General features: G+C 36.0%; 3 protein-coding genes and 1 long non-coding RNA gene across 4 annotated transcripts; all 4 read right to left on the bottom strand.

Moving 5' to 3' along the window:
• Positions 1-1185: 1185 nt before the first annotated feature.
• Positions 1186-3222, bottom strand: LOC107835820 (carcinoembryonic antigen-related cell adhesion molecule 2-like). The gene is made up of 4 exons (XM_016669553.1): positions 3126-3222; positions 1880-2200; positions 1409-1666; positions 1186-1322 (listed from the first exon to the last, which is right to left on the bottom strand). The coding sequence occupies exons 1-4, from the start codon at positions 3196-3198 to the stop codon at positions 1186-1188; spliced, it is 789 nt and encodes a 262-aa protein (XP_016525039.1). The 5' UTR covers positions 3199-3222.
• A 1288-nt stretch (positions 3223-4510) lies between these two features.
• LOC103135657 (contactin-4-like) lies at positions 4511-9534 on the bottom strand. The gene is made up of 6 exons (XM_016669552.1): positions 9528-9534; positions 7640-7981; positions 7047-7304; positions 5008-5334; positions 4598-4858; positions 4511-4536 (listed from the first exon to the last, which is right to left on the bottom strand). The coding sequence occupies exons 1-6, from the start codon at positions 9532-9534 to the stop codon at positions 4511-4513; spliced, it is 1221 nt and encodes a 406-aa protein (XP_016525038.1).
• A 7865-nt stretch (positions 9535-17399) lies between these two features.
• On the bottom strand, positions 17400-18876 carry LOC107835824 (uncharacterized). Its single transcript, XR_001661654.1, has 2 exons — positions 18674-18876; positions 17400-17481 (listed from the first exon to the last, which is right to left on the bottom strand). It is a non-coding gene; the product is annotated as an uncharacterized LOC107835824 (long non-coding RNA).
• A 1201-nt stretch (positions 18877-20077) lies between these two features.
• LOC103135656 (contactin-4-like) lies at positions 20078-24614 on the bottom strand. The gene is made up of 6 exons (XM_016669551.1): positions 24407-24614; positions 22294-22632; positions 21944-22204; positions 21145-21471; positions 20585-20845; positions 20078-20277 (listed from the first exon to the last, which is right to left on the bottom strand). The coding sequence occupies exons 1-6, from the start codon at positions 24612-24614 to the stop codon at positions 20093-20095; spliced, it is 1581 nt and encodes a 526-aa protein (XP_016525037.1). The 3' UTR covers positions 20078-20092.
• Between the last annotated feature and the right edge of the window lie 610 nt (positions 24615-25224).

Below are 25224 nucleotides of genomic sequence, written 5' to 3'. Positions count from 1 at the left end.
ACAAAAGAAAACACTGCTCTTCATGCAAGCAATGCAGACTGAATGATCCTCTACATATTTTATATTTACATAGCTGCTGGAATGAATGTTTCAAATTTATTTAATGCATTGTTTTTTCTGAGTTGCATGTGTATCTGAATGGAGAGCAAGTCAGTAAACAAAAGTTAACTGAGGTAGTTGTAACAGTATTTTGTACACTAAAATAGAGATTCTTGACTTCTCATTTTTGAGTCAATGTTCATAGAATAAGGTTTGTCATTCATCACATTTGCACAGCTGAAAATAAAAATGGATAAATGACAATCAGGTAATAAATCTTAGTTGTTTATTTTTAAAGTATTAGTTACAGTGATGAACAGATACATAGAAAGACTTTCAAAGTTGGAAAAATATGCATAAATTCCAAATGCAAATCATATGAACGCCTATGAACTATAAATTGCTCTCTATCAGGTAAGCATCTTTCAAAAGTATAAATTTAATAATAGTATAGTTTAGTTTAACAAACTCATATGTGAAAGCATGCTACAAATCATACATATTTGCAATAGGTTCAGTTTACATTTAAGAAAACAAGACATTTTTATATTAAATGTCAGGAAAGATATTAAAGACGTTAAAATAGAGCAGATATTCTTATTCTGACCTTTTTGAGCTGCTAAACTCTTAACACATAAGCAAGATACCTGCAAAGGGTAACACTTAAACATCAGTCAAATTACTTTGTTCAATAACTTGAAAGTCCTCTGGATTCTCTTTTCTTTGTGGTGTGATTAACATTTTCTTATATTTTGTCTCCTTCCATTTGAAATAGAGGCCAATCCCACCACATGTAAGAACGGCTGCAGCAAACATCAAACCACATCTGAGCTGAGAATTATCTGTTTAGACATGAAGAACAAGAACCAAGAGTTATGTTATAGTATGTTAAAACACAATACTATAGTTATGTTATGTTGGATACAGTAGTCCACTGCTATATGTCTGTCTGCAAAGTTTGCAATCAATCATTGAAAACTATACACTCTTAAAATGTCACAAGAAATAATATTGTGTTGCACATGACCATATTTTTTTTTCCTGCAAATCTTTTTCCAAACAAGATTTGCAGGATCTTCAAGCCAGTCGTTTGAGGATCCTGGGTCTTATTCAAAGAAGTGTTTAAAATAAGTTGTTGATTTAAAGTTACTCCTTACCCGCAACAACATTAAGAATAGGTGTGTCTGGTGAAGGGTTTCCTGTTGGTTCAACACATAGACTGTCATATTCTTGAAACATCCAGGTAGATATTTCTGTCCCATTCACAGAACAGTTTACGAAGACTGTGAGAAAAGAAAGGTAGTTGATGTAGGGAGCAATCTTTTTAGTTTTAAATTGATCAAAATATATTCAGCATATTCTAACTCACCACATGTAGATATTTGAATTTCCCTGAAGATGAAACTGACTTGATTCCTGACTGAGCAGACCAGACGTCCTGAGATGTTCTGTCTCAGAACGATGATGTTAGTCTCACTATTTCCAGAGAAAAGCTCAGAGTCTCTCAGTGAGTGTCCATCCAGAGTCCAGCTGTACTGGGGACTGTCCCCTCCCTCGGAGAGACAGGACACATTTATCTGTCCCTGGGACAAACACTGAGAGACAAGCTGGGCAGAGGACACTGGAGCTAAGAGAGAAACATTTATTTAATGATAGTGGAGTTTTAATTTAGCTAGTCCAAAAAATATACATAATATCCAGTTATTTTTTTATATCATTTCTAATGAAAGCAAAAAGGGAAAAAATCTCTGTTAAATACAGCATTTGTTATAAATGCCAACAAAATAAGATGATCGATCAAAATAATTTTATCTGACAGTAGAACAAACAAATTATTTACCTTCAACATTCAACTGAAGAGTTTTCTTCTCTTCAGTCTTTCCATTTGAGTCAAAGGTTTCCAGAGTATAAGCACCACTGTCAATTCTGCTGAGGTTCGTTATGATTAATGTACCGTTACTGGGAATGAAGTTAAGTCTGTTCTGAAGACCAGTTAGTTGAGAATTATTGAATTTACCCCTCAAGATTTTTGATGTGTTATGTTTGCATTCATATTTAGGTATTTCTGAAATGTTACTCATCAGCTGGAGGAGGACTGTTCCCCCCAAAGATCCCAAACACTGAGCTCCATCTTTTCTGAAATCACAGTAAGTTTCTGCACCTGAAAATTAAAAAAAACAAACAAACAAAGCAATTAAAAACAAAGCACCAAAAATGATGCTCAAAAGTTACAAATTAAATAATAATCATGAGTTTATTTCAAAATTCTTGTTTTTTGTATTTTATTAGCATTGTTTTTTGTATTTCCCTGACATTCATGAGATAACTTTCAAGAAAACCTTGAAGCCAATCAGACACATTATAAAAATCTTTCACAGTGGATCTTGGGTGAACGTGCCTTTAGACTCTCATTAAACAGATGTGCAGGTGAAAGATTTGCTTTCACCTGCAACTGCAAACCTAGTGAACAGTAACTGATAAGTAATTAATTGAAAATGCATTTCAGCTTGGTAAATATTAGAATTTTGAACACTAACATCCTACAGCTAGAAAAAAATAATCCCATAGACGGAGAGCCGATCTTTTCTTCATGCAGTGTTTGAAATAAGTCAGAACTATGACCCAGAGGTTCTGGACCCAAAGTATAGAGCTAGCTTACGGTGCGGAGACCTTGATGACGAGGTTTAGTAGATAGCATGCTTCTGGCGATTGGCAGATTGAGAGGTCAGTTTGGAAAAAGGTCACATTTGGTCCAGGTGGTGATGTTGTTGTGTTGATTGAACATCTTTAGTTTAATATCTGTCTTCATGATACAGATCAATGCTGTGCGTCATATAGCTCTCAGAGCGTGGGACCAATTACACATCTATTAAGCTACATTTCACATTATCTAAGCTCATGTGTGAATCTAAATAACAGAACAGCTGTCACTACTATTTAACAAAATTCAAGTGATGTTCAAGCAGTTCTCAACATACAATATTCTCACTTTGTATTCAGTTTATTTTAATGTTATAAAACATTTTTAAACCATGTGACTTACAATTTTTTTTTATCAGCTTTAAGAAAACAAATGTCCAACTCACCCCAGGATACCTCCAGTACCACCATCAGTATTCCAACCACAGCTGTTATTTTAAACCAGCTACCAGACACCATTGTGCAGCTGAATAGCTTAAAATGCATCTTGTTACTGATCAGCCTAAGCAGACAAAGCTATATGGAGGTGAAAAAGGAAGTGGTGATAGTTTAGTCAATTCTGCTGCCCCCCTCAAGCCAACTTAGATTACATTTCCACTGTAGTGCAAAACAAAAACAAGCTTTTCACAGTTTTTTGTGATTGCATATAATCTTAAAAATAGTTTGAACAGCAAAAGCCCATCAATTTACCCCAGATCTCATATAAAATTAGTGTTGCAAGTGAAGATGCTGAATCATTTACAAATCCCAACTTCTTACAATTTCTAGTGAACCAATAAATGTTAACTGACTATAAAACAAAAATCTGCCGTCATATAAATTGCTTTTATTTAAACTTTCTTAACCAATGTCACACAAAAGCTGACATTCTTTTGTCACTTCGCCTTCAACTGTGAGAGCTCTTAAGTGAAAACAACAGAGGAAGTCTAAAAATACACTGACCATGCTAATACTGCAAACTGCTGGAAATATATCTTTGCTGCCACTATACTCAAGTCAGCCTGCATGAACGTTAGTGGAAACTGAACTCCAGTTTTCTCATTGATGATCAGCAGGCTGCACAATGGTGAAGTTGGTATCACTGTGACCTGGCAGCAAGCTTTTTGCCAAATGTGTGAAATCCAAAATATGACGACTTAAAGATGACACAGAATCTGTTCTTTTCTTTAGCTGATTATTACTAAATTTAAACTGGAATCCCTGCACAATAAAACTTTGTGTTTTTTCTAACACGGTTGTACATAGGCTTAAAACCTTTCATACAATTCATATGTGATATACAGTCAAACATAGAAGACTCAAAGCAGAGTTGTAATTATAAATGTGCTTTTCTGAATATCTTAAGGAGGTTGATCTCCTCAATTGTCAAAACACAGGAAGGAGAAATTTACAAAAACATGAGATGGATGAGTCTGTTCAATGACATTAAAGTCATCTGGATTCTCTTTTCTTAGTGGTGTGACCAACAAACTCCTTGTATTTGGTCTCCTTCAATTTGAAATAGAGCCAAATGCCAGAACAGGAAAGAGCTGTTGAACCAAACAGCAAACTGTGTATGAGCAGAGAGAAATCTGTGGAGACAAGAGCAACAACAACCAGTGGTTATACTGGAACGAAACAGCAAAGTCAACTACAACTTGTATTCATATTTCTGGCCAAATTATACAGCAGAGTACGCTGGATCATTTTAAAATTTTGTGATCTGGTATTGAAGAGAACTCTTCATTTTTTACAAACATATTGCACATATGAGTTTTTTCAAATTAAAGGATTACAAAATGATCATGTTCTGGTTTCCTAATGTCAAAAACAGTGTGTGATATAACACGTTTGGTTACAAAGATCTGTTCTTTCTCACCTTCACAAACCAGTAGAGTTTTTTCCTCAGAGGCGTGGCTGACTTGATTCCAGACTGAGCAGACCAGACGTCCCGAGATATTCTGCCTCAGAACAATGACGTCAGTCTCATTACTTCCTGAGAAGAGCTCAGAGTCTGTCAGTGTGCGTCCATCCAGAGTCCAGTTGTATTGCAGACTATCACCTGCGTCTGGGTGACAGGACACCTTCATCTGACCCTGGGACAAACACTCAGGCACCAGCTTGATAGAGGACACAGGAGCTGAAAGAGAAACATTTGATTTATTTCCAGAAATTTGCAGATTTGCAGAAGAAGCACATATGTGGAATATGCTAAGAAAACTACTAAGATCTTAAATGGAGATCTGTCATTGTGACAGATCTTCTTCCATATGGAGAAAAATCATTTACCTTCAACAATCAGCTGAAGACTCCTCTCTTCTATTTTTCGTCCATCTGAATCAAACGTTTCCAAAGTGTAGCTACCGCTGTCAGCTCTGCAGAGATTCATGATGCTGAACGTACCATACAGGGGAATAAAGATATTTCTGCCCTCCATGTCATTTGGAGCAAAATTGTTCCATCTCCCTCTTAGGATTGTTGATGTTTTATTTTTCCATTCATATTTGGGTGTTTGTGAAGTGTTGTTCATCAGTTGAATGACCACGGCTCCTCCCAAAGCTCCATAACACTTTGCTTTGTCTTCTTGGATGCTACATTGAGTTTCATGAGTCTTATCTGGAAAAATTAGACAGACAACCTTAAAAGTAAAAGATTAATATCTAAAAATTAACAAACTAATCATTTGTGGAAAACCATCAGAAATAATGTGTATTCTCATAAAGTAAGCTTAGATGTTGACATTTCTTATTTTAAGATATATTATGATCTTGTTATACAATGAAGGTGTCAAGAACTGGGACTAAACTGAATCCACACGAGATGAGCCTCATAATTTAAAAGATCTGAATTACATTCTCCTTTTAGAAACCAAGCACTAGACTTACAGTCTGGGAGTGAAGTGTTCTTTCATAAACATGTAGAACAATCAGATCTCTGATATATGAAAGACCATGTTTATTAAGGGCTATAAATGTGTGAAGCAGATTTTAAAAATCTATCTATTCACTGGCCCTCTCTGTCCTGTCTGCCTGAACCTAGGCTATTTTACACAAAAAAATAACTAGATGTTCGCTGGTGAAGTTGTACCAAAACGCTGCCAGCAGTAATGGCAGGGTAAGGTGGTTCTACAAATATTTGCTACTAAAAATGTTTCAGATTTTGATTTGAAACACTTTTTTGAAAGCCATGTACATTTTCTTTACAATTTGCTATTATGTGTGTATTTGTGTTGGTCTATCTTATGAATTATCTTATGAATATCTTATGAATCTTATGAATTGTCTCCGCAGTATGCGATCAATTTCTCCAGAGACCCAATAAAGTATTTAATATGTATGTGTTTTATGGGAATGTGGTTCTTTCAGATCAATTTGAGAACTAATTTTGATAGGTAAAACTTAATGTTTTTGTGTCACGTAGTGTGGGGTGCTGGTCTTGACGTGGTCTTGACTACAACTCTGCTACTGGCTCCTGGTTGCACGTCCTCCCTCACCCACCTTCTTTCCATCCCCTTTCTGTTGGATTTCTTTAAAAATGAATGCCAATAGTGGCAAAAAAAAGTGAAGTTCATGCTATGTTGGAACAGGAGACCAGATGTTTCCATCCCTGAAATTATGATGCATAGAATCACATATCTAAGTCTAAACTATGTTACAGAGAGTTAACATATTACATACATGCTTTATCTGTGGCATTGTTCATTAAAATGGCACATTTCTAATGTATTAAAATTAAATACGATCGTTCACTTAATGATATTGTATTAGGGATTAGGTAATGCATTCAGCAAGTACTTTTACTTTTAATACTTAAGTATTTTTAAATGCCAGTACTTTTTTACTTTTACTTAAGTAGAAATGTTAATGTGGTACTTTTACTTTTACTTGAGTACATTTTTGTCTGTGTATTTGTACTTTTACTTAAGTACATTTCTTGAGTACTTTCTCCACCACTGGAATTAGACTAGGTTTTATCAGATAACCTGGTTGAAATAAACCTCTCATCGGTTTCACAAAAGCAGCAACACTCAAGGTGCCATGGTGTTGTATCCTGCGCAGCTGGCCTGCTCCAAACCAGGCATGCAGCCAGGCTCACTTAATCCTGGTCCGGTATCTGTTCAGTCAGTAGTAAAAGTGATCAGAAACTAATGTGTTTTATCAGTGATTCCATTTTCTTTTCTGTCTATTTTGGGGTTTTTATCACTGAATCATTTTGGCAGTGGTATTATTATCTTAGCATTACATCGGTAATTATCCATTTGTGTCTTGAGAAATTCAAAAAGTAGCTGCTAAAGATCAATTAAACAAACTCATATACAGTTCACTGACCTTCACAAAGAGATATCCTCCTTTCTTCTGAGACACTGCTGATCTTATTCCAAACCGAGCAGGTCAGGTATCCTGACATGTTTTGTTTCAGAATAATGATGTTATTCACAGGATTTCTGTTCACAATCTCTGTGTCTCCGGTTGGTTGTCCATTCAGAAACCAGGAGTACTGAGGACTGTCCCCACCCTCAGAGAGACAGGACACCTTTAACAACTGAGCCACACACTCCGAGATCATACGCACAGACGACACACGGGCTGAAAAATGCAGAGGACAGGAGTAATATTCAGATTCAGAGCTTTATTTGCCAATTATACTTTTACACAAGTTTAAGTTTAATAGGAATTCGTGTGCAGAATAAGCCATTCAAATATACATTTAACATCCAAAGAAAATAAAATACATTTACACTAAGGTACAAAAGACTTAATAGTTTTATGTTTAATGTAAAAGTAGAAAGAAATATTGCACTTGACAGTACGTTTTTTGAGCTATTTTATAACATGCAAAGTTTTTCAGAATGTTTTTTGTTTAGAATGACTTAATCATTACCGAAATGAAATAGAGTTCAATAAAAAAAACACAAATTTACCCTGAACATGCAGCTGTAGAGTCCTATTCTCTTTTCTTTTCCCAGTAGAATCAAAAATCTCAAGCGTATATTTACCACCGTCGCTTCTGCTCAGGTTATTGATCTTGAATGTTCCGTTATTAAGAATAAAGACAGATCTGCTGCTCATGGTGTTGGAAGTAATCACATTGCTTCTGACAGAAAGAATAATTTGGTTTGATTCATTCGTCATTGATACTTCCTTCTTCAAATTGAATCTGTGTTTTTCTGAGGTTTCGTCCATCAGCTTGAAGGCCACAGTTCCTCCCAAAGCGCCATAGCACTGAGCTCCCTTCTGTCCGGCATCACAGTAGGTTTCAGCAGCTGAAAATGTTGAAAAATAGGTTGAAAGAAGAAAAAAACTTACCCTTCAGACTCTAAGGAACCAAAAACAAAGCAATCTAGTTGGAATATATGTGGAGGAAACCAGGTCAAGTTCAAGTTGTCCAAAACTCTCAGCATACAGCAAAGCTGAGGATGTTTTTCATTTATGGCTGATTTACATTACTGAAAGATAAAGTGTGACTTTTAGTGGTGTGACAGCCAGCTAAGAAATCCACCTCTATTTCTTTAACTCTAGAAGATCAGTTATCAATAGATACTTAAATGTGAAGCCAAGCTTATCCACCGATTTTATCTTCCTCGACAAATGTCTAAAATTCATCCACTGTCCTCTTTTGCTCTGCTATGAGAGAGGAAAACTGCAACTGGTGCACCCCTAGTGACTTCAGACATGCATTTAAGAACATATTTTATTTCTTCAGTCTTGTTATTCATCTGGCTCAGTTACTATGTAGGAGTATCGGGGTCACACTAAGAAAAAAAAAATACAATTTTGAGAAAGTTATAAAATTACAGCTGCAAAAATTATGAGAATAAAGTCATAATAGTATGACCTTATTCTCATAATAATATGACTTTATTTTCATAATTTTTTATTTATTTTTAGTATGACCCTAATACTCCATTGTAAGTTACAATTCTGTATTAATTAAATTGTTTTCTTTTTATTCCAAAATGTTTTGGAGCACTAGTGGCTTTCATTTGAAGGTAATCTGACAGAAAGGGGGGCAGAGAAAAGAGGGGAAGACATTCGACAAAGGCATCGAGAACAGGAGTATCTGCACTGAGGTCTTTAGCCTCTGTATGTGGGACACCCGCTCTAACAACTGTGTCACACCAGGCCCGACTTTTTTTTTTTTAAATGAAATATAAAAAAGGAAAACTCACTATGTGATACTCTCAGTAGCACTATCAATAGTCCAACAACGGCTTTCATTTCTCTCTAGCAGCTCCCACACTATGTGCAAGTAAACTATCCAGAAAGGTGTAAAATGGCTCCTATTAATAATCAGCCTGAGAAGAGAAGCGCACAGATGAAAAAGGAAATGACAAGTTTGTGACCACTTCTCAACCAAACACGAAACACCTCCCACCACAGCAAACGTTTTGCTATGGTGACACTGAGAGAAAACTGAACACTTTTAGCTGTCAGATTGCAAGTTTACCAGTTTGCTGAATCAGGCTCAACGGTTCAGACAATTTCCAAACGTAGAATAGGAGGCAGAATGTTAGTTATTAGGGTCTTTTCCTGTGAAACCAGCTCCCAGTTTTACGGCAAACACTCTGTCTACTTTTAAGACGAGGATTAAAGTTTTCCTTTTTGATAAAGCTTACAGTTAGACTGGCCTAAGCTATCTCTTTAGTTACGCTTCTATTGGCTTAGGGTGCTGGAAGGCAAACCTAAGACGTTTTCTTTCTTTTGGCTTCTAATGTTCTCCAATTTGCATCATTTCCTGTTATTTTTACTGTTAATTGTATGTATTCCTTCCATTTTTTTTCTCTCAATAGAGGTTACATCTGGTCTCACTTTCCATTTGTCTAATGCCTTCCTGACTGAGATAATACTACCATCTACTAATCAGTCTCTCTTTCCTGCTATATATATATATTTTTACTTTTGATGAGTATGGATAGTACTGAAGTATATTTTTGGGGTTATATATTATGCCACGTTGGTCCTTTTATAAAACAGATGGCAACATTGAGAAGGTTTTTTTTAATTCAGCTTCAAAGTGTTTAGTTCAGCATCTGAAGTTTTCGATTATCCTGAGTCAGATTAAAAATACAAAAAAAAAATTAAATACTTCAAACATCAACACACATCTTAATACGGCTCAACCTACTGTAAAATCAGTGTTAAATATAAAAGTCAGACTAAATTAGTATTCTGCTATCCATACATCTAATATTTTTCCAATTTCATGGGTTGACAAACTGAAGCTTAAAAAGTGAATCAACCTCATACGTCCTGAATGTATTTATGAGGCCTGAACCAATCAACAGACTTAACAGATAGGACTGTCAATATTTTCTGACATGGCACAAAATGAAACTATAGACAAAGTCTGCTTATAAATTCAGCTTTCAATGTCTTTATCCTGTGCTCCACAGTCAGTAGACGTCATCACTATGCTTGGGATTAAATAAAAGAAAAGACTTTGAGAAAAAAAAAATCATTGTAATAATTTCAAGAGAAACAGGAATTAGAAAAAAATATTCATTAAATGAGCCAAGAGGAACAGATGAATCAAATGTATCAAAAGCACATTTTAATCTGAATGATCGTCTAAGAAGAACAAAAGAAAAACACTTTTGTTCTTTGTGTGTGTTGCACCTTCACACATGGTGAAGGTGCAACTGTAACTGAGGATGTTGTACACTAAAATAGAGATTCTTGACTTCAGCACTGTGTTTATGAAAGAACCAGTTTGTCATTCATTACATTTGCACAACTGAAAATAAAACAGGATAAACGACAAACAGGTAAGTCTTTAGTTGTTTATTTTTAAGTATTAGAAGCAATGATGAATATATGTACATGAAAGGCTTCTTAAAGTTGGAAAAGTATACATAATTTCAAAGTCCAAATATTAATCAAGAGATCTTTCCTGCCAACAGCCATCACTGCCTACAATAACTATTTGAAGACTTTGAATAAATGAGTTACAACAACATTTCATTTTCCTTTGGGATCAATAAAGTGTTTTTCAAATTTGAATAAGAATTAAATTATGAATGTCTGTGAACTATCAGTTGTTCTCTACCAAGTATATAAAGTATAACTTGTATAATATTACGGTTTGGGTTAACAATGAAAATTTTATATTTAAATCAACATGCATGTTTACATTAAATGTCAGGACAGATACTTATATAGATGCTAAAATAAAGCAGTTATTCAGACCTTTTCTCGGACATTTAAACTGAGCTGCTGAAATCTTCACACATTAACAAAAGATAAAGAGTAACACTTAAACATCAGTCAAATTACTTTGTTCAATAACTTGAAGGTCCTCTGGATTCAGGTTTCTTTGTGGTGTGATTAACATTTTCTTATATTTTGTCTCCTTCCGTTTGAAATAGAGGCCAATCCCACCACATGTAAGAACGGCTGCAGCAAACATCAAACCACATCTGAGCGGAGAAGTATCTGTTCAGACATGAAGAACAAAAACCAAAAGTTATGTTAGCATCAATACAGTACAGTGAAAACACAATGCTGTAATTAGGTAATAAATATATGACAGAAGTCTTGGTGAACATAGTGCAGTGCAATGTAAAATTGCTGTGGTGGTTCAATCAATCGTGAAATGTCATATGTTCAAGTAAAAAAATATTTTTGATGAAATCCTTTTCTAGGCAATCTAAAACACTAAATATTTAAAAGAAGCATTGGGATGATTTTATTCTCACCTTTACACGGAGAAATGAATTCTCCTTTGGAGACACGACTGATGTGATTCCTGACTGAGCAGAGGAGACGTCCTGAGACATTTTGTCTCAGAATGATGAAGTTTGTCCCATTGTTTCCAGAAATGAGCTCAGAATCTGTCAGAGTGTTTCCATCCAGAGTCCAGCTGTACTGAGGACTGTCCCCTTCCTCTATGAGACAGGACACCTTCAACTCTGACTTGGACAGACACTCAGTAACCAGCTGGACAGAGGACACAGGAGCTGAAGGAGAGACAATAAACTGTGAAATACTAATGAAATTCACACACCTTTGGTGTCTTTTCTTCAAAGTTTGCAATAATAAACAGAAAATGTATAAAGTTCTGTGTTAATGATATGATACATTGCCATAATTTTATCAGGAAGGAAAGGAAATTCACCTTGAACAGTCAGCTGGAGAGCATGCTGCCCTGTTTTCCGTCCATCTGAGTTAAATGTTTCCAGAGTATATTCACCACTGTCGGCCTTCATAAGGTTCTTTATGGTAAATGTACCATTACTCGGTATTAAGAGATATCTGCTCTGGAGGGGATGTGGAAAAAATGTGTTCGTTCTGCCCTTAAGGATTGTTGAGCTTTGATGTCTCCATTCATATTTAGGTATTTTTAATAAGCTATCCATCAGATGGAGAACCACTGTTGCCCCCAGGGGTCCATAACACTGAACTCCATCCTGTCTGCCATCGCAGTAAGTTTCCATTTCTGCAAGTAGATGAGAGTCATTTTTGTGAGAGTCCATTTACACACAAAACTCATGACAGTGCTGCAGTTCCTGCAAATATATTTCCACTTATTTTACAGGCCATTATAATTGTTTAGTTTTTGTTAATTTTTAAATGATTATTTTATCAGTTCAACTATCATTTGCAATTATAGTTTGCTTGTTCTTCACAGAAAACCTCCTCAATTCATAAGTTTTATTTGCATCTTCATATGAAAACGTGACCAGTTTTTATTATTAAATGCAACAGAAAAACTAACATTTGCACAGAACTAAAAATAATTACATATGTAAAATAAAGATATATTATTTTAAAATAAAGTGTGGTATCTTGGAGGTTAATCCTGTCTCAGTCGTAAAGTACATATGTTACCTTTTATAAATCTTATGTGTGACAGTTATTAATACAGCCTGAAGATTTGATACCTTTGGATACAGCACCTTTTAAATTGTTTGTACAACTTATATATTTTCCATTTCGTCACATCACAACCTTAAACTTAGATGCATTTCATCAGCATACTGTAACAGACCAACACAAAGTAGTACATAACTTTAAAGAGTAAAATAATAAACAGTTTTCACAGGAAGACTTAATACGAATGTATGGCACGCAAAGTGAGTCAAAATGCTCAAGTTTATGGTTGCATGATGGTTCAAAAGGTTTAGTGGCGATAAGTTTGCAAACTACTGTATTTAACAAGACAATAAAACAAAAATTTGGTCAAAGTAAATCATCTCACCTTCGCAGACAGACACAGTTTGATCTCTGGAGACATGACTGATATGATTCCTGACTGAGCAGGACAGACGTCCAGAGATATTTTGTCTCAGGACAATGAAGTTTGTGTCGTTATCTCGAGAGAGGAGCTCAGAGTCTGTTAGTGCATGTCCATCCAGAGTCCAGCTGAGCTGAGGACTGTCCCCTCCCTCGGGAAGACAGAAAGCCCTTACTAGTCCTTGGGACAAACACTCAGAGACAAGGTGGACAGAGGACACTGGAGCTAAGAGAAACACACACAGAGAAGCTGTTGATATGATTAAAAAGTATCTTTCAAAGTTTGAAAGAATTAGATGACAAAAAGATTTACCTTCTATTAACAACTGTAGAGTCTGACTTCGAGTCTTTTGTTCATTTGAATCAAAAAACTCAAGCGTGTATTCACCACCATCAGTGCTGTTCAGGTTATTGATCCAGAACGTTCCATTACTGGGAATAAACACAGATCTGCTACTCAAAGTATTATTTTTAATCTTGTTCTTTTGGCCTGTAAGAATCATTTGGTAGTTTTTGGCCATTGATACTTTCTTCCTCCACTTGTATCTGCGTATTTCTGAGGCGCTGTCCATCAGCCGGAGCTCCACACTTCCACCCAAAGCTCCGTAACACAGAGCTCCATCCTGTCTGCCATCGCAGAAAGTCTCCACTGCTGCTCAAGAAAAGAAATGTCAACACGAATTTTTTTTATTTATTTATTTATTTATTTATTTTTTTTGTATTAGTTTCCCCAATATAATAAACCGTATTGGCAGGGTTTTAATGGAAAATGAGCAGCTGTGATATATTGACTGATTTCCATTTTACACTAATAAAAGCTGAGCATTGACTTTTCAAAAATTTGACAGCAAATATGTATTGTAGGGAAATGTCAAAACCACATTTCTTTAAAAAGAAAAAACAAAAGCAATGCTATGGCTGTCAAAGGTGGTACAAAATATCACCAAGCTGGGTGCAAAGTTTTATCTTGACATTATATCACGTCCCCAATCTCATCAAATCAACAACTTAGCATCGTTAAGTCTGTTTTATACGGATCATTTAGTAGCCTTAACTAAAATCAGTGTTGTTAGCAAAAAAAACTGTTCTAAAAAAATATGATTGTAAAAATAAAAAATGACCACTTATCTTGTGATACTCTAAGTAGCATCACCAATAATCCAAAAACAGCTTTCATGACAGTCAGACGCAATGCAGCACTATAAACTATAAACTGTCTGGTATGACTAATACATGTAAAGATAGAAACTATGTCTGCAGTGGGGTAAAAAGGAAGTGATGACTGCTTCATCAAGTTTTAGATTAGAAAATGAAACAGGACCTTCATTACGTCTCACCAGGTTCTTTTGCCACCACAGTTATTAAAAGGTAAGCCTATATGTACCATGACACCAGACAAAATTGATTTAGTTTTTCTTTTTTAATTCTAGAGTGGAAAAACTGATCTTTGCAGAAGCAGAAGATGAAAATATAAATGTAATTTTTGACCTTCTTTTATCTTTAAATATGTGATATAAGCATAAAATCTTTGCTGAAAAAGGTTGGGTAAGTAAAAATATAAATCAGAGGGAAAGCCACAAACCATGTCCTTTTTAGATCATTTTCTATAAACTGTAAATGTCCCATTCAAAATAATATTTATGAGAATAACTAAAACAAATATAGGATTATTTAATTTAAAAACCACAAATATTTTATAGCACATATTACAAAAACGAGCTCTATTTTTCAGAATCATGTTGCTTCTGCAGCTCCAAACAAATTTGTTTTAGCTGCACTGAGGACAAAACTGCAAAAGTTGCTGACCCCTGCACTAAATACATGGAGAAAATAATATAAAATAATATGAAGTTATTCAACATTTTATCTACTGCATATCAGTATTTAGTGGCTTTAAACATTTAAAGAATGTACAGAGAAATGCACTTAGAAATTATTTATTTATTTCGAACATAATAGCAGTATAAAATAGTACACATGAACAAGGACGTGGTATTAGTCAATGTTATCAAAGTTACAGCAAGTTAAGATTGTTATCGCACACCTGGTTCACCTCCTAACTGGGTCCATCACCATGGTAACCTACGCTGGAAACGTGTCATCATCTGGATGAGACCGAACTCCTAAAATATCAGGACATTTGATGGGGATGTTTCATTGCAGGTTAGAAATAATGTTAAGTCAAGATCCTTTCTGACAAGAACCTCTGACCTTGTCAAAAAAGGTCAGAGATCTTTGCCTTGGACAAAAAAGCAAAGAGATACAAAAAGACAGGAAGTGGTCCAAGAGACGACAAGAAGAGGAACAAAAAGATATCAGCATCATTTAATCATGTGTTTTGTGTTGTGTGTCTGTACTAATGTTCGTAGTCCCATTGCTTGCATGGATTTTAAAAACTTCTTAAAAATCTCAAACATATCATAACGTGTTTCATTAGACATTATGGAGTCTGGCTGGTGGAAAACAAACTTTTTTTGTTGACCCCCCCTGCTGTACAAAATGCTGTTTTCATTCAGTAGAGAGGAGATTAAAATACGGAAGAGGATTAGGGCCACATGAAAAAAAATAAAAATAAAAAATCTGACTTTAATCTCAGAATTTTGACATTAAAGTCAGAATTATTATTTTTGAGATTAAAGTCAGAATTCTGACTTTTCTCAGAACTCTGAGATGAAAGTCAGAACTGCTTTATTTTTTTTTCAGTGGCCCTATTCCTCTTCCGTATTACGAGCAGTGAAGCTCATTTGATCACATCTCTATTACACGATTGCAAACATGGCTGGCTACAACTTGTAACCGATGAAACACGCAACTTTACACAACTTTTATCTCAACTGTACAGTTTAAAAACATGTACGGTCAATACAAACAAGAAAAGAACATCAATAAAAGTACATTCATCAACTTTTTGAGGCAGTAAATCATATATGTGCTCAAAATCGAGGAAAAACAAAGATATTTGGTTGTGAATTCTTCTTTCTTGATTTCAGTATAATGCAGACAACATGAATGTATCTAGTTTAGGTTTGCTTAAGGACCTTTGCATACACATCATCTGACAACGTTACATCAGAATGCCGAGGTTTCTTCGTCACTTGGCCGTATTGGACGTCCCCAGATCGCTCCTCTTGCCTTCTTCTCCCGTTATCATTGGTTAGTTCTACATTATCTTCCTCCACTACAGAAGAATGGGAAATTATAGCACAGGATGTCAACTGGATGTGTTTTGTTTCAATGTTAATGTCATCACTAAGAAATAACTTTATTACCTCTGTTGTTTTTTTTCTTCTTCCTGACACAGATGATTGCAGAGCTTACAACTATGATAATTATCAGAGCTCCGAGTCCACCAGCTACTACTGGCCACCATTCTGTTCCTTACATAAAAATAAAATACATTTAAAAAATGAACCCTCATTACTAAATTTTCACTTGTTAATGTACTGTACAAGATTGATCAATCCTCTAGGTTTGATTCAAAGTTGTGTTAATGCTAAGCTATTGATTTAAATAGCTTACCCGGAATACCACTAATAACAGGTGTGTCTGGTGAAGGGTTTCCTGTTGGTTCAGCACATAGACTGTCATTTTCTTGAAACATCCAGGTAGATATTTCTGTCCCATTCACAGAACAGTTTACGAAGACTGTGAGAAAAGAAAGGTAGTTGGTGTAGGGAGCAATCTTTTTAGTTTTAAATTGATCAAAAATATATATTCAGCATATTCTAACTCACCACATGTAGATATTTGAATTTCCCTGAAGATGAAACTGACTTGATTCCTGACTGAGCAGACCAGACGTCCTGAGATGTTCTGTCTCAGAACGATGATGTTAGTCTCACTATTTCCAGAGAAAAGCTCAGAGTCTCTCAGTGAGTGTCCATCCAGAGTCCAGCTGTACTGGGGACTGTCCCCTCCCTCAGAGAGACAGGACACATTTATCTGTCCCTGGGACAAACACTGAGAGACAAACTGGGCAGAGGACACTGGAGCTGAGAGAGAAACATTTATTTAATGATAGTGGAGTTTTAATTTAGCTAGTCCAAAAATATACATAATATCCAGTTATTTTTTTATATCATTTCTAATGAAAGCAAAAAGGGAAAAAAATGGCATCACTGTTAAATATAGCATTTGTTATAAATGCCAATAAAATAAGATGATCGATCAAAATAATTTAATCTGACAGTAGAACAAACAAATTATTTACCTTCAACATTCAACTGAAGAGTTTTCTTCTCTACACTCTTTCCATTTGAGTCAAAGGTTTCCAGAGTATAAGCACCACTGTCAATTCTGCTGAGGTTCGTTATGATTAATGTACCGTTACTGGGAATGAAGTTAAGTCTGTTCTGAAGACCAATTAGTTGAGAATTATTGAATGTACCCCTCAAGATTTTTGATATGTTATGTTTGCATTCATATTTAGGTATTTCTGAAATGTTACTCATCAGCTGGAGGAGGACTGTTCCCCCCAAAGATCCCAAACACTGAGCTCCATCTTTTCTGAAATCACAGTAAGTTTCTGCACCTGCAAGTTTAAAAAAACACAAAGCAATTAAAAACAAAGCACCAAAAATGATGCTCAAAAGTTACAAATCATGAGTTTGTTTCAAATGTCGTGTATTTCCAGTTGCACCACACCTGATATAAATCCCATTTGAAAGGGAATCCAAAGCCAATCAGAAAATTTAAAGGAATCTTTCTCAGTGGCTCTTGGATGAATGTGTTTTAGGACAATGGTTGCATATTGTTACAGTGGTTTAACAATATGCAAGATGGAATCTAAACATTTATGCTTCATGTCCAAACTGAGATTTGGGTGTCAGATTTTCTTCCTTTTCATTAGAAATAATGTCAAACAGAAGACCAGCCCTACATTTTACATGCACATAGAAACAACATGGATGACACAACAGACTGAAGAAAGAAAATAAAGATGAACAAACAAGGAAAGGGAAATAAAAAAAAGTCTTTAGCTTTAGAGTTTCTTTGTGAATATTCATTTTTTTTCTCTAAATGAATGTGCCATGTTTTTCTTTTTTTATATATTTTATTTACTTTCACCTGCAATTGATTTTCCAAACCTAGTGAACAGTAAATGAAAAGCAGTTAATTGAAAAATACATTTCAAATAAATAAATATCTGAATTTTGAACACTCACATCCTTTATTTCTACAGCTATGGAAAGATAATGGAGAAGATGGAGAGGTGACCTTTTCTTCATGCAGTGTTTGAAATCAGTCTAAACTATGACCCAGAGATACCTAACTGTGCGGAGGTGTTGATGGCGAGATTTAGCAGATAGCATGCTTCTGCTGATTAAGAGATCAACGAGAGGTCATTTTGGAAAGAGGTCACATTTGGTCCAGGTGGTGATGTTGCTGTGTTGATTGAACGTCTTTAGTTTAATATCTGTCTTCATGATAAGGATCAGTGATGTGCGTCATATAGCTCTCAGAGCGTGGGACCAATTACACATCTATTAAGCTATATTTCACATTCACTAAGTTTATGTGAGTCGAACTGTTCAAATAACAGAACAGCTGTGACTCTACAGTTCCTAACTAAAATGTATAAAAATTCAATTGATGTTCAGGCAGTTCTCAACATAAAATATTCTCCTTTTGTATCCAGTTTATTTTAATGTTTAACATTTTTCAATCGTGTCATTTACAGCATTTTTTTTTATCAGCTTTAAGAAAACAAATGTCCAACTCACCCCAGGATACCTCCAGTACCACCACCAGTATTCCAACCACAGCTATTATTTTAAACCAGCTACCAGACACCATTGTGCAGCTGAATAGCTTAAAATGCATCTTGTTACTGATCGGCCTGAGCAGACGAAGCTGTGTGGAGGTGAAAAAGGAAGTGGTGACAGTTTAGTCAATTCTGCTGCCCCCCTCAAGCCAACTTAGATTACATTTCCACTGTAGTGCAAAACAAAAACAAGCTTTTCACAGTTGTTGTTTTTTTTTATGATTGCTTACAGGCGTGTCACCTTAAAGACTTCACATAGTTTGAACAGCAAAAAGCCCAGTTACCCCAGATCTTATGCTAAATTAGTGTTGTAAGCGAATGCAGGATCATTTACAAATTGCAACTTCTTACAATTTCAAACGAACCCATAAAAGTTCATTTTAACTGCATATAAAGCAATATTTTGTCGTCACCTGTAAACCAGCTAACACAAAAGCTGATTTATTTTTTTTAAACACCCAATGCCTTTCCTTCTGAGAAGTGAAGACAGCAGAGGAAGTCTAAAAATACACTGACCACGTTAATGCTGCAAACTGCTGGAAATATGCTTTTTACTGTCAATATATTCAAGTCAGTTTGCATGAAAGCTAGTGAAAACTGTCCTCCAGTTTTCTCATTGCTATATGATCAGCAGGCTGCACAGTGGTGGAGCCGGCATCGCTGTCACCTTGTAGGAAGAAGATTGAAAGCCGGTCTGGAGTCTCTCTGCAGGCCGTTTGCATGTTGTCCTGCTGCTTGTGTGGGTTTTCTCTGGGTTCTCCATCCTCCACACACATCCTGCAGTTCAAACACTTATCCGGTGGGTTTATGAATGACTCTGAATTGCCCTTCGTGTGTGTGTCTCTACGTGGTCATGTGTGTCTCTCTGATGCCTCGAGATAAACTGGCAATTTGTCCAGGATGCACCTGCTTCATGCTCAGCCCTCCAGCGACCCAATGATATGTAGGTAAAGACCATGGATGGATGGATGGATGGATGGATGGATGGATGGATGGTAAACAAGGAGACAAAGAAGGAGCACAACAGGAAGCTTTGCTTAGCTGAATATGGACTGACTGCTGTCGAGAACTCTCTTCCTCTATTTACTTCTTTTAAAAGGACTCTCGTTTTCATCTTCACTCTGCTTCTATTTTTGTTGAAAAGTCAGTCCTTAGAAAAAACCTTGGAGTTACCGTTTTGCTTTAACCTTTTTTTTAAATCGGTTTCTTTTTTTTTTTTTTTTTTTTAAATGTTGGGCTTTTTTTTTTTTTATTTTTGTGCGGTGTGTGTGTTTTTTTTTTCTCACTGAGTTACACTTTTTAAATGTTTATGATTGATACTAAAAACGGTTCATATCTGCATATATATTTTTTTATGTACTCACAAGGACAAAAACATTTATTTGTGTTTATGCTTCGTTAAATCAGACTGTTCAATTACATTAAAGTCATCTGGATTATCTTTTCTGGCGTAAGTGACAAAGTCCTTGCTTTTGCTCTCCTTCAGTTTGAAGTAAAGCCAGATCCCGCCACAGGAAACAAATGTTGCACCAAACAGCAAACTGTGTACGAGCAGGGAGATATCTGTAGAGACAAGCGCGACAAGAAGCAGATGCTTTATTGAAACATAAACAGCAAAGTCAAGTATAAATTTTCTTAACATTTCTGGACACATTGCACTGCAGAAGATAAGATAAACGTTGTGATTTTTATGAATTTGTGATTTAGAATAGATAAGAACTACTAACCTTTGTCAATCAAATTGCACAGATCACAATTAATGATTTAAAAAATGATCATTTTCTCACTTGCTAATGTCAAAAACAAAATGTGAAACGCAATTCCTACACAAGAAGAAGTCTGGTTACAAAGTCCATTTTTTCCCACCCACCTTTACAAACCAGTAGAGTTTTTTCCTCAGAGGCGTGGCTGACTTGATTCCTGACTGAGCAGACCAGACGACCTGAGATGTTTTTTCTCAGAACTACAATGTTCGTCTCTTTCTGCTCATAGAGAAGGTCAGAGTCTGTCAGTGTGTGTCCATCCAGAGTCCAGCTGTACTGAGGACTGTCCCCTCTCTGACAGAGACAGGACGCCTTCATCTCTAACTGGGACAAACATTCAGTGACCAGCTGGACAGACGACACAGGAGCTAGAATGAGAAAACATTGTCATAAATATTGATAATGNTCAGTGACCAGCTGGACAGACGACACAGGAGCTAGAATGAGAAAACATTGTCATAAATATTGATAATGCGATTGTTTTGTTTCACATGATCCCCAATTTTCTGCAACAGGAGGAAATGTAAAAATGTTGCCCCAAAGACAGTAAGTTGCAACTTGCAGTGTGTTTGTTTCTACAACAGGAAATGCAGTAAAACGTTAAATATAATATGAATACTTACAAAAAAGTCTATTGATAAGTCGATTTCAGTCAGAATGTTTTTACCTTGAACAACCAGTTGAAGAGTTTGCAGAGTTTTCTGTCCTTCAGAACCAAATATTTCCAGAGTATATTCACCACTGTCAGACCTGCTGAGGTTCTTAAGGCTAATCGTATCATTGCTGGAAAGAAAGAATAATCTGTTTGGAAGGACACTTTGAAAGAATTCATGCCCTTCACCTCTGAGGAATATGGATGTTTTATTTTTCCAGTCATGTTTAGGTATTTCTGAGGCGTTGTTCATCAGCCGGATGATCACAGTTCCTCCCAAAGCCCCAAAACACTGAGCTCTGTCCTCTGTGGCGTCACAGTGAGTTTCTCCTGCTGTAAACTCTGAGAGACAGATGTTAAAAACCAATGCAGATATCTTGTGATGCTTGAAGATCACAAAGTTATTTGCATTACACAGTTATTTTAAGTTGATTGTTACTGTAGATTTCATTTGTTGTAATCAGATGCTTGTTTGATTTTACATGGAAGCTGAACATAAAAGTTTTACTTTTAAAAAAATGCTGATGGTTGCATCTGACAGAAAGTCATGGTTGTGTTTTTGTTTTTCGTCATTTGACATTTATGTGAACATAACAATTGTGTGTTTTAAGTTAAAATCTCTCACTGCCTCATAACTCCGGTTCCAAAGATTTACAGAATCATTCAGCTAAGGACATTTTGTGGTTTAAGAATCTTAGAATCGCTCAACATGACAAATAAAACCAGCTGCTCTTTGTATAATGGACTATGTTTGTCTATAAAAACAAAAGTAAGCTGTGTTTAGTGCATCTTGCATTGTGTTTGTTCTTCCTACCTTTACAAGCAGAGATGATCTGCTCTTTGAAACCAACGCTGATGTGATTCCTGACTGAGCAGGCCAGACTCCCTGAGACACTGTGTCGCAGAATAATAATGTCATTCTCATTATTTGCTGATAGAAGTTCAGAGTCTGTCAGTTTGTCTCCGTCCAGAGTCCAAATGTACTGAGGACTGTCCCCTCCCTCAGTGAGACAGGACACCTTCATCTCTAACTGGGACAAACACTCAGTGACCAGATGGACAGAAGATACAGGAGCTGAAAACGGAAAAAGAAATTATGAAGTGATTCTTTATGGGTAGAACTACAATAAAGTTAATTATCAGTCGGAAAACACAAAGCTTCACCTTGAACAATCAGCTGAAGAGCTCGGCTTTCCATATTTCGTCCGTTTGAATCAAAGATATTCAAAGTATATTCTCCACTGTCCGTTCTCTGGAGGTTCTCGATTCTAACTGTACCAATGCTGGGAATAAAAAGAGATCTGTTCTGAAGGGCATTTTGAGAGAAATTGTACCCTTTGCCTCTAATGCCTCTAAGAATTACAACTCTTTCATTTTTCCATTCATATTTAGGTATTTCTGACACTTTGCTGAGCAGCTGGATGACCACTGTTGCTCCCAAAGCTACAAGACACCGACCTCCATCCTCTCTTCCATCACAGTGAGTTTCTCCTGCTGCAGATTCTGAGACAGAATAAAAAATGTTTCAAAACAAAGCAATGGATCAAACAGAGTCAATAGCTGCCCACTTGCTGCAGAGAGTTGTAATAAAGCTGCTTTTTTTTTTAGTGATCCACAGATCAAAACAATGCTGCACGTTTCCGGCGACATCCTCCCAGCTGATCCATCTCTATGTAATAATCTGAAGTGTTTGGTGTCAGTTCATCGGAGCTACAGTCAGTCTTGATGAGGTTTCTTTTTAAAACTATATATACCAAAATTGGGGGATGAAAATCTATGCAGGGTAGATAAAAAATACTTATTCTTTCTGTCATTAAAATTTTTATTTATTTATATTTAGGTATTTCTGAGGTGTTTTCAGTCAGTTGAATGACCACATTTCCTCCCAAAGCGATGCAACACTGAGCTGCATCCTGCCTGCCGTCACCCTCAAATTGTACAGCTGTAGATTCTGAGAAAAACATGTTGAAAAAGCAAACGATTGTGATCCTTCAGAATCCAGCTATTTATAATACGTACATAAAATCACGAGTTTGCTTAATTACTAAATGTTAATGTTCACTGAATATGAGTGCTTTGTTCAAGAGGTATTCAGTACGTCTACTCTTATTTGGAGGCTGCGTGTGAACACCAACGAAAGTTTATTTTATAATTTACAAAAAGCCCACTGCCATATTAAGCAGTAAAATATGACAAAAAAAGTAAAGAACTGGTCAGTCTTTTAAAGCTTTGGTTGCTCTAGTGAGTTTTATTCGGGAATCCAACCTTGGACAGCTGCACATACATCAGTGAGCCTCATGCACTGCCCTACTATCAGTCATAATTATGTTTTGCTAAGCATGACAGAATAATGAAGAAATGCAAAAGAAAAGGGTCAGAATATTTTCTTTAGCTGCAAAATGACCACAACACCTCACACTATTGCATATCAGTCTTTCACTTTCTCACACTAATCATTGCACCTGCAGAAGTGTCAAAAGTGGCTCAAACATAATAGCAGTGATTGAATAGCAACATTACTAAAAATCTCCCATGCTATCCAGATTCTTCACTCACGTCTGGATGATTAAAACTGAACGTGAAAATAAAACTGTTCTTTCTGTAGGTGTAAGATGTAGTGATCTTTTAAAACCACTAATGAATTACCTGTTAAAGCTGGATGATGTTTTACGGTCAGAAACTAATAGGTAGAGTGACTACATTTTTTCCCAAACTTTATTGCTAAACTGCAATAAAGTGTGATTAAAACAGGAGCTGAATGGTTGTCTCCCCTTTAGAGGTGAACTGATTTGATGAAATTAATTTAAATCTAGCTGCAGAGAATTACCCCGGATGAGAAATATGCATACGGTACACCGCATGTTATTTAAGTCTCTGCGATTTTTCACCCAATTGTACATTAAGATTCACAAAATGAAAGCAGGAAAAAGATTTCACATCCTTCCATTTAAAATTTGTTTCATGATTTCATAATCATGAATCAAATCACGTTGATAGTTTCTTCAGCATAGTGACTTACTGTGTTGGTTGTGATGAGAACTTAAATTAAGGACAAAGTGCAAACTGTGCACTTCTGAACAAATATGGAATAAACTACAACTCAGTCGGATCTCACATGGCATAAAGTAACCTCTGGTCAACTATTTACTTTTTTTTTTTTTTTAAACAGACTTATTTCTTATTCACTCACTTCCACTTATTTAAATGTTGTAAAGAAAGTATATGGACTACTTGAAATTCAACATTTTTTAAATGGGCTCAAAAACCATGAACTCACCAGGCGTGAATCTGATTAGGGTCAGCAACAATCCAACCACGACGTTCATGACTTGACAGTAGCTGCCAGGTCGTTCAGTCCGGCCTAATGCAACTCTGAAAACTGTCAAATGTCTCTCACAAATAATAAGGGTTGAAGGAGAAACTAACTCTGTCATCTGCAGAGACGACAAAGGAAATGATGAGATCTTGGTCAGCTCATGGTACATACACCTTTCACTCGTCCACCCACCCCCGCTCATCCTCACCGCATTCTTCTGCTACTGCAGTGCTAAAAGGTGTAAGTTTACCAAACCCTGAGAGGAAACGGATTGTCTTGTGCAGCATGAGTGTGGTTTGTTGTGGCACAGAGGACAGACTGATTCATGTTGTAATTTTGCCCAACGTACAGAAAAGATCAGTGATTGTGACATTTTTATATCTTTGAGATGCTTTTTACCTTTTGAAAGTATATTGTAGGTAATCCTGTTTCTCAAAAGTTGAGTGAAATAAAACCAAAAATATGTTTATGAAAGAATTGATACAGCATGTCAGCGTATCTATTTTTATCACATAATACGTGCGTTTCTGGTGAATCTAACCAAGTTGTACCAGCTTTGGGCCTTGTGAGGGCTGGGAGACAAATCAGGCCACTGAACAGAATGAAGAGGGTGAATAGAAACCACAGAGTGACAAAAAGGCAGTTTTTGATCTGACCAGTATGAACCACCCTCTCAGCTTTTGGAAAGTAGTTAAAAAATGTTCAGGCTCAGTTTCAAAAAAATTGTTATCCCAATCTTAAAACAATTATGCAAAAGCTAACATTAATGTTGCATATAT

The sequence above is a fragment of the Poecilia formosa genome, unplaced genomic scaffold (genome assembly GCF_000485575.1).
Source record: "Poecilia formosa unplaced genomic scaffold, Poecilia_formosa-5.1.2 Scaffold26, whole genome shotgun sequence".
Lineage (NCBI taxonomy): Eukaryota > Metazoa > Chordata > Actinopteri > Cyprinodontiformes > Poeciliidae > Poecilia > Poecilia formosa.
This window is presented reverse-complemented; position numbering and strand designations above follow the sequence as displayed.